This window comes from Pollachius pollachius (assembly GCF_949987615.1).
Source record: "Pollachius pollachius genome assembly, chromosome: 6".
Taxonomy (NCBI): Eukaryota; Metazoa; Chordata; class Actinopteri; order Gadiformes; family Gadidae; genus Pollachius; species Pollachius pollachius.
Window position 1 is genome coordinate 7,968,150 of NC_136939.1, and position 10,000 is coordinate 7,978,149.

General features: G+C 43.1%; 2 protein-coding genes across 4 annotated transcripts in view; one reads left to right on the top strand and one right to left on the bottom strand.

Annotated features, from left to right (window-relative positions):
• bach1b (BTB and CNC homology 1, basic leucine zipper transcription factor 1 b) overlaps positions 1-2,787 on the top strand; it is a 6,386-nt gene extending 3,599 nt beyond the window's left edge. For all 3 annotated transcript variants that reach the window (XM_079737644.1, XM_079737643.1, XM_079737645.1), the window contains 3 exons: positions 1-229; positions 907-1,113; positions 1,352-2,787. The exon at positions 1-229 is cut by the window's left edge and continues 1,271 nt beyond it. In XM_079737644.1, coding sequence (XP_079593770.1) covers positions 1-229; positions 907-1,113; positions 1,352-1,648 — 733 coding nt within the window. In that variant the 3' untranslated portion in view covers positions 1,649-2,787. The remainder of the gene's footprint in view (positions 230-906; positions 1,114-1,351) is intronic.
• A 5,524-nt stretch (positions 2,788-8,311) lies between these two features.
• Positions 8,312-10,000, bottom strand: part of rab38b (RAB38b, member of RAS oncogene family) — a gene marked incomplete at its 3' end in the record, with an annotated part of 4,153 nt that continues 2,464 nt past the window's right edge. Inside the window, exon 3 of the mRNA XM_079737507.1 lies at positions 8,312-8,464. Within this exon, the coding sequence (XP_079593633.1) occupies positions 8,312-8,464 (153 nt within the window). The remainder of the gene's footprint in view (positions 8,465-10,000) is intronic.

Below are 10,000 nucleotides of genomic sequence, written 5' to 3' on the forward strand. Positions count from 1 at the left end.
CCCGGTCCACCCCAGGGTCGGATCCACCTGCTGCACGTTCCTGCAGGGCCTGGCGCCGGACGAAGGGGAACGGCATGCGGCGGAGGGCGCTGTGTCGTGTGAGAGTCCGGAGATGTCTCCATCACAAAGGCATCCCCCCGATGTGTCGCCGATCAACTCGACGGAAGAGGCGGACTCGGAAACGGAAACGGAGGGCGATGACTCGTTTGCACAGGAGAAGGCCCGACAGGTGAGCTGTCCGATATCTTAGTGTCGTTGGAAAATTCCCCTTCTGAATCTCTTAAAAAGATTGACACACTAATTTGAGAAACTTGCTTTTTTTCCCCTTTCCTCTATGCCACATGTTGGGTTTATAGAGAGGTCAGTGTATCTTAAAAACGTAAATTCACCACAACATCATTTGTTACATCATTTGATCCTGTGTTTACTGGCTATGAAAAAAGGAGGAAATAACTCCACATTCTTCCAAGTGATAGCTGCAGTGTTCAAAGTTAATGAATTACCTTGTTGTACTGGTATATGTACTGATGTGTGACGTGTGTGTGTGTGCAGTCTTTTGTGAGTCATGCATGCACCTCATCATTGTTACGTTCTTTACAGACCAGGATGCTAATTACCAAAGCAAATGTCATTGTTTTTTGTTTTTTTTCATGACCCAACCCCAACAGATATTTGACAAATGACAAAAATGTAACTTATTACATTTAATAAGGAAAAATGTAATCCCCTCCTGCAATCAAACGCAAGGTGACTTAAACATTCACTCTCATTGTGGACATTTAAAGCAACAATGCCAATTTTCAAACAACACATCCTACACACTGTACACAAGGCAAGCTACCCCTTCTGCTCTACCCCTTCCTTAACCACCATAGCACTCAAGACTCTGGTGTCGTCCACACGCAGGTGCAGCTGCCCTTCTCCGTGGACTGGGTGGTCAACCTGAGCAAGGTCGACTTCCAGCAGTTGCTGAAGAAGCAGACCCTGAACCTGGAGCAGCAGGAGTTTGTCCACGACATGCGCCGCCGCAGCAAGAACCGCATGGCGGCACAACGCTGCCGCAAGAGGAAGCTCGACTGCATCTACAACCTGGAGTGTGAGATCAACAAGCTGGTGAGGACGCCATTGTTTGGGCTCTTCATATATATTTGACTCCAAGACAAAAAAAGCCCAGGCCTAGTAGCCTGGGCCTTCTTTGGGTTGGACTCTAAGCCTGGGCTTTTTTGTCTTGGAGTCATATATAGACTTTTCTCAACATAGACTTTGCCCAAGTCTACCTTTAATTATTGGGAAACATACAAATCAATGTGTGCATTTCTTTTATTTGTTGTGTTTGGGACGATGGCCACAGAGGACAGAGAGACAGAGGATGCTGGCCGAGCAGAGTCGACTCCAGCAGTTGAAGATGAAGTCGTGGCACACCGTGTCGGCCTTGTGCGACAAGATCTGCAGCGAGGCCAGCCTGATGCCGGAGCAGCTCCAGGTGCTGGCCAAGTACACCACGGCCGACTGCCCCTTTGCCTCTTTAATCCCCCGCCTAGACACCGCCCTCTCTGGGCCAACTCCGTCACCACAGGCCCAGGCTTCGTTGTTGGCCTGCCCTTCAGACCTTGCTGCAGATGAGGCTTATCCGATCATCAATCTCTAGCGGTGACATGTTCAGCGGGGAAGTACAATCTTTGGAAGATGCTAAGGGCCCTTGAAGGAGTCAGCAGAAGCCTTTGTGTACTTGCACACCACTCAACACACACAAACGCTTGTGGTTGGAGAAGCTGGACATCAGTTTTTCAACACAGGGCAAATAACTTATTCCACATACAGACAGCAGGATTGTCTAGTGGTTATTATGGTACTTGACACCCAGCCAAAAGGGTTCTGGGTTTGATTCCAAATGTCCACAGTCTGCCTGTGGCCATCGCATCAATCCCTCAATCCCCTACACTCATAAATCACCAACCCAGGCCTTACAGTATTGTAAGTCAAACACTCTCACACTGTCACCACAGAACAATGTCTCAGGTCAACCACGACAAACAATACCTCTCGCAACATTTTCCGTCCTCACACAAGACACGGGCGCTGAAATTGCTGTATAACTGCAGCTAGACAAACGGACGGCTTTCCGTGGTCACACCGTGTTGCTTAGACTCTGCGTGTTTTCATGTTTCATTGTGGTTCAGTCTCCTTTGGCCACACAGCCGGCCACAGTGACTCAGCTGGGTTCAGGGAGAAACCAACGTTTGCCCACACCACGGCAGTGTGATGTCTTATCTGAAGGTATTTTTCATGAAAGGAGCATTTTCGGGCCACAACTCTTCTAGTATAATCAAGGCTGTGTTGACATATTTCCGAAAGTGTTTCGGGAAATACGGTTATTTTTTAGGGGACCATTGAAGTAGGAGATGTCACTTGTTTATGTTGGTTGTAAAATACTGAGGAAATATGGTCTATGTGTTCATTTCTTTTCTACTTTAATTTAATTTACTTCAAGCTGTGCTCCCTTTTTTTTTTTCTAGTTCGTTTTTTTGATTTGTCAGTTGTTTTCGTTTCCACCATGGTTACATCACCTCTGACTCACACTTGATTCCCACTTTTATTGATATGCAAACTTTTCGATGGCCTTATCAAATCAACCGTCAGCTTTATGCTATCCACGTTGAAAGTTCATGATCAAATAAGATTTTTGTTTTAAATGGTTTATATATATGTTGTTAATTATCGTGATGTTTTTATACTTGGATTTATATTTTTTACTTTGTGCTGATAGCTTTAACACCATAAATAAAAATCGAAATAATACTCATGGGGTTGGTAAAGCTTATTAGTCAATAGAAACTATGGTTTTAAAATCGGTTTAATTGTTTAAGTAAATCATATAGATAAGGAGTCGAGATCTTTTGTTGTTTTTAACTAAAATGGGGCGCGTGTGATCAATGTTTAAAGAGGAGCTGAACTGGAAAAATCAACATCGATAATGTGTTAGTTATAACCATTATAAAAAAAATGACACTAAAAAAAATATTTAAAAAATCAATATATTGCTTTTTTTAGCAACAAAAGGAAATGCGTCTTTTAGTATAGCGTCGATGACGTCATTGGCATGGTAGGACTAGGTCGTTGCTGCAGACACGCGAACGTCTTCTACACTCAACGGCGGAAAATAGTGATTTTAATATGGCTGGTTACGCGTTTGAGCCTGTGAGGGACATGCCTGTAGTGTCCGACTGCCCCCCGGTGGAGAGGAATCAATTTCAGGCTCCAGCTCCACCTTCGGGTCGTGTGGGTGTGACTGGTGTGCGTGTGGGTGTGGGTGCTGCCGGAGCATGGACACTGCCGTTGAATCGGTCTGCTGCCGAGAGGTCCCACTCAACCTTGACCATCTAATGGTGGGATTAGGTTGCATAACCATGCATAGGGCATTTCGGATGCTGTGCGGCGAGAGAGAGGTTTTGGAAGTGGCCATGCTCTCTCTAAGGGACGTCCGAGCGGAGATACTGGAGTGCCCCATAAATAGCAACCAAGTAACAAGGTGAAAACGATCATTCCCTCTCCGTTTTTTCTTTGATGCGTTTCAGGAATATCTCCATAAAGACGGACTCATTGCGGAAACGCAACGAGCTGTACAAACGCTGTAGTACATATTCACGGCGCTGGTTCTCCACAAAAAAGTGGAGCGCATTAAGCCTGCGCGCATCCAGCCTACGTGCTGTATAAAAACATTCAAGTCGAGGAGGAGATATTAGTTGTTTAACCTTTTAGATTGAGTAGAAATACTTTTTAATGTACAGTTAGTAATTAAATTGACCAAGAGGCTGTATTTAAAGTTACAAAAATATTTCAACGCAACTCAAACGTCGCTTCAGGTGTCCACACGAATCCTAACACGAAACCGCATAGGTCCGGTTTTATTTGAAACCACCCTGGGACCATGGACCTATTAAAGAACATGGTTTATTATCTGCCTAATAACATGGTTATTAAAGACATGGTTTCACAAAAAAATCGGCTCCGGGTGGACAGGCCCTGAAAGACATGTTAGATGCACTTTGGGAGATACACCCGCGGATGGGCATAGATGCGAGGCGGATTCACGAGTGTCAGTTTACTTTAGGTGGATATTGGAGGTTTACTTTCTGGTGGATGTTGATGGATATTGCACAGATGGATATTGCACAGATACATCTTACTATGAAACTACTTCTTCGAGTTTAACTCCCTCTGCATCAGCAATCGGCTAGTCGGCGAACATCAGGGTGAGTAGAAAGGGACATTTGTGGAACTGTTTACAGACCCGCCGTGGTTTAATTAGCAGCTTGGAAACATAGATCTGTGACATCGTCGGAGTAATAGTTTATACACTTTACGGTTGGAGTGGTAGCTTGTGGAGATTGACATGACAGGGGCTATCGGAGGGTTAGTCAGTTTTAAGGCTGCCAGCCATGTATTAAGAGCTGGTTTCCAAAGGTAGCCTGTGGAAAAGTATGATTACCCCAGCTGCCTTGGCCCTCTATAATTCATTACTCCTGTAGACCTGGTTGTTTTCTTTTCCGTAGCCATTTCAGCGAGCGTCAGAGCCTGACTCATTACCTGCTATGGCTGCTAGAGCCACAGAGTAGGAGTAGGTTACCCTGCCAGTGACGCAGCTGATTGTTGAAATCCAACATGGCGGCGCCCTGTAACACTTTCACCATACAATTGAATCCCTTTTAGCAAGTTCAGCCATTTTTAGTTATTGTACCAATGAGAAGGCAGACAATACATCTGTTATATCAACTAAACTTCAAAATTCAGTTCAGTTCATCTTTAAAGATTTCGTTGCAAGTCAATTCTAATTTAACATATCGGCAAAGCTTTTAGCCATTCATGCCCTCTAGTGGTTAAAATACATAGAAGAAAAACATGAAAGAATATGGGAATTATATATATATATATGTGTGTGTGTTATACATTGGCCTATATATCATCAAATATATATAATAATATATATTTAATCCACATATCAACCACTGCTGTAGTAGAGTGTCCCCTATTGGCCATAGCAGCCTATGATCATTCTTCCAGTATTTGATTCAGTAGACTGCCATGTAAACAAGCAAACCCAAAGGCTCTCAGAATCAATCGAGTTATGATCATCTATTATAAAACTAATATATTTAAAAGTCAACCCTTTACCATGGAAAATCCACCACATGCCATTTGAACTCCGAATCAGCCAGCATTCTATTCTCACCAGCTTTCAATGAGCCTGCAACAAAGCCTAGATCAAGGGGTCCGAGGTCAAGAGGTTGACTAATATGTTTTAAAAGTGATTACAAATACAGAGGCAACAAGGTTTCTGGGTTAAGGGTCACCCCTAGATAAACACAAAATACTTCAAAAGCTGTGGTGGTGTTGGTGTGAAGATTAAAATCTGTCACCTTTTCTGTGTTCTTGAGTGAGTGTTCATGCTTGCTCAGTATCATGCATGATACTCACTAAGTCAGCCACCAATAGAAGGATTACATTGTCCACCAAGTGCTCTGATACTTGCAGTACTACCCAACAGCACACAGATGGCGCTGCATACCACTGCTAGTGATCGAAGACGAAGGCAGTACAGAGGCGGACCACCAGATGGTGCTCATGTGGGACATCTGTTTATACCCGACAGGGGTTATTTCAAATACGATACGCTTGTAATTTGGATGTTACCTCAGGCATGTTCTAGGAATAATAAAATACAACACAGAAGTATGGACTGCTTGCTGCGCACTACACTACTGTCTCATTACAACGTTGCGGGTTTCTTCTGTTTAGCCGCCCTTTGTACTTTATTCTTCACCCTTACATGACCTACATTCTTCCTTACTGTTTGCTGCTATTCGCCACGTTTATCATGTTCCCGCCTTCGCTCGCTGTCTCCGTGCCAACGCGTGGGTGGTTTCTCTGCGCGTGGTTCTGTAGTCCAAGCAACAGATTATAGATTCTCGTAGTTATAGATTCTCTTAGTTATTTACAGATCATAGATTCGGCTGGTTATATACAGAACATGTATTTTGTAACATAAAGAAAATACATGATGTGTTATAGTATTCTCAGCTCAACATTGTGTAATGCCAATATCGTCACGACAGTACACACGATGAAAGAAGGAACTAAAAAAGGAATGAAAGACCGAAAGGGCAAAAGAAGGTAGGAACGATAAGTGCATAGTGGTTGTGAGGAGTGTGTGAGTTAAGATCAGGCAACACTAGTGTATCTAAATCTAATCCCTGAGGAAAGGAATCATCCATCCAGTCAGTCATGTGGCTTCCTAATGAGAACCTGGGAGTCCTGGATCAAAGTGACTCCTTTACCACACACACACACACACACACACACACACACACACACACACACACACAATCACACATATACCCCAAACACACACATACACTAACACTAATGCACAGACACATACACCACAGACACGCTGGCATAAATGCAGACACAAACATATTCACACACACACACACATGCTCACACACACACACATATATGAACACATACATTTGCACACACACACACACCTGCACACACATTCTCAAAGGCATTCACGGAAACACGCACATACGTAGGTACTTAAGTACGCACACAAACACACCATAGTTTTATGATAAGGCTTTGCGTTTAAAGTCCTTCTCCATGAATAATTGGCAACGCTCACTACTATACCTGCTACATACTACTTACCTGACGACAGTCAAGACACCTCGACTGAGTTGCAACATCAGCATGTTTGGAGAGTGAAGCGAAGAGAGGCATCCAGAAGAGAGGTTGATAAGAGAAAGTGAAAATCCCTCGCACTCTTTTTTTTTGGCCAAGGAGGATGGATGAAGGTTCCACGTCTCCAGCTCTGGGGTAGAGCCCAGTGGAGTTTATGTAACGTTTGTGAATCACAGGGACCAGAACACAGGAACTGAGTTTAGCGGGCAGGAAAGGAGCAGAGCTGTGTGAGGACAAGGCTGTATGATATGGAATAGGGGGGGATATAGTGGGTGAGAGATAAAGGATTCAGAGAAGGAGCAGAGAGGTTCTGGTAAGAGCGCTGTCAAAGAAGACACTGTGTGTCTGTGTGTTCTTTATACTGTACTAGCTTTACACTACTCTACTATACTATACTATACTACACCATACTCTGTAAACTAAATCTATACTATTACTATACTAATGCACTCATTATAGATACAGAATGATGTTATTTATTAGGACCATAAAACCATTTAATCCAAACGCAAACAGTAAACATAAATTTTTTTTAATCTTTAAATAAAATATGGCTGGGTTAATAAAAAATAATAAACAGTAAAGCCTTCTTGTTATCTTATTACTACAGGGAGCCTAACTTGGAAACTCAAGAGGTGAAATAGCGGGCATTCATGGAGATATGCATCTCAATCCTTTCAAATACTGACGTAATTTCTCTCTGCTGATGACCGGTGGTTCTACAATGTGAATCTTTATTGAGTCCACAAGGAAACTGTCTTTTGAGGTTTTATCTCCTTGATGATATTTTCCTTCTAATACAATACTTAACAATGCACCCTAGGTCAACATAGATATCAGACCACAGGGGAATGTGGTTAGACAGTACATTAAGTTTGTTGGAAGCAGCCATCATTTTCTGTTTACACAAAGCCACGTCACATCTTGAACCAGCAGTTTAAATTTAAGTCCACCTTTAAATATTTCTTATCAACAACACTTGGAACTATTTCAAATATATAATATTTTAAACATAAATATTTCTGAGGATAAATGCATCCATAAAAAACATTGTCATGTGCAAACATAAACACAGGTGGACATTTGTAGACGTGGGATCAGTCCATTGAATGTGTGTCCAAGAAACCGAGGAACGTTCTGGAAGGACAGAGCGTGTACTTTTGCCTGTCTCCAAATAAAGACACAGAAGGAGCCAAGGAGGGGGTGGACGACACGATGGAACCAAACACCACTCAGACGGTTGTGCATGCGGGAAATAATAGGGAAATGCCTCTCCAATATTTTCCATTGTTCCAGTGCATTTCACCCACATTGAAATACGGTGAATCTCTCTCTCTCTCTCCCCCTCTCCCCCACACTCTCTCTCTCTCTCTCTCTCTCTCCCCCACTCTCTCTCTCTCTCTCTCACTCTCTCTCTCTCCCCCTCCCTCCCCCACTCTCTCTCTCTCTCTCTCCCCCATTCTCTCTCTCTCTCCCCCTCCCTCCCTCCCTCCCTCCCTCCCCCTCTCCCCCTCTCTCTCTCTCTCTCTCTCTCTCTCTCTCTCTCCCTCTATCTCCCTCTCTCTCTTCAGGGTTTGAAGCAGCCAGAGCAGAGGATCTCGCTCTGGGAGCCGAGCTGGGGGGAGATGGTGTCCGGCACTACCGACTTGAGGATGTCATGCTCTGTGGCCATGATGTGCTTCACCAGGAAGTTGGCCGCCTCGTTGATGTTTGTGTTGTCCTGAGGGAAAACCAGAGGAAACTAGATTTCAGTGCTTGTTACAAATAATATCTTACATTACATATGTTTTCTACCGTTATCTGTTGATTGTGGATGTTCCGGGATTCATAATTTATTTTGTCAATTAATTCAACAGTTTTCGATTTAATAAAGATAATGTATTTGGCAACAGCTGTTATTATCCTTCTCTCTTTGGTAGGCTTTAAACGGCCCTGCGAGCCTTTAAGCTGCAGCCCAGTCGTTCACTGTGGGATATTCTGGCCTTTTCTCTCCACAGCTTGAGAATAAATAACAACCCAGTGTTGATTGAGCTTAAGGTGGGTGATGGATTTACTCTTTAGACATTTGAAGAAAAGTGAGGGCTGCAGTGAAAAATAAGTTGCAAACTTTCCCAATTTAACCAATTTTCCCCCATGAGATCAGGCCAAATCTTGAGGAATGCATTCGAAACCTGACATGGATTACTATTTTCAGAGTTAGAGTAGCTGACGTTATCATTTACCAGGACAGATCAATATTAGATAAAAAATTAATTGAATATAACTGGCAGTTAAATGTAACTGGCAGTTGAATTGAACTGCCAGTTAAGTTTAACTGCCAGTTATACAGGTCGATCCAGTCACATGTTCAAATAGGCCGCCCTACAGTTTGTGGTCATTTATCATGTGGGTCATTTAGTGCTGCTGAACTTAGGTGTAGCAAGTCAGCGTGGCCAATGTAGTGTGAACAAACCTCGACATACCGTTCACCCTGTATTGGGGGAAAGCTACAGGAGTCATATAAACAAATTTACTGACAACTTCGTAACATGATGTCTGGACAGCTTAACTCTTTCTGGATCGCTTAACTCGCTCAAAGCACATACACTCTTTCCAACATTGACCTTTGACCTTCAAGAATGTCAGAGCAGCATGACATGAAAGAGGGCAACGTGCCCCTTTTTTTTAAAGACATTAGTATCGGCAGAAAGTGTGCGAATGAAGATGCTTTAGGAACTTACAGACGGGTGTGAATTTGGCACTGCATTGTGTCATTGGCGTATCATTTCAGCAAATCAAATAGTATGTTAAAAAGTCATCTGTATTGAAGAGTTTGCTATTGAAGAGAAATAGAAAGTACACATGCTGAGGATATGGAGATTTTTGAAGTTTAAAAATACAACTGTCCCATCGAGCCCTCCAGCTTTCACATCCATACCCACTCCACCAGCGTTATCCTTGTCCCACTAAACCACTTTCCACCCGTGTATGAAATTCCAGTTGGCAGTGCAGAGGTGTTCTACGCTCAGAAGCAGCAGCCTCATGTCACTAACCATGGATGGTTTCGTCTGCAAAAGCTGTGGGCTAAACACTTTGGTCTCAATACAATACAGAACACTCTAGGCTCTCTAGTACAGAACAGAAGATGTCATTTCTTTTAAACTTGTTTCATCTTTAAATATCCTCTTATCTGCATATGTACATAATTACATGTTTCTTCATGAAGACATGTGTTCCTTTAGTAAACATGCAGACAAACATGGCCTCTAGTGGTCAT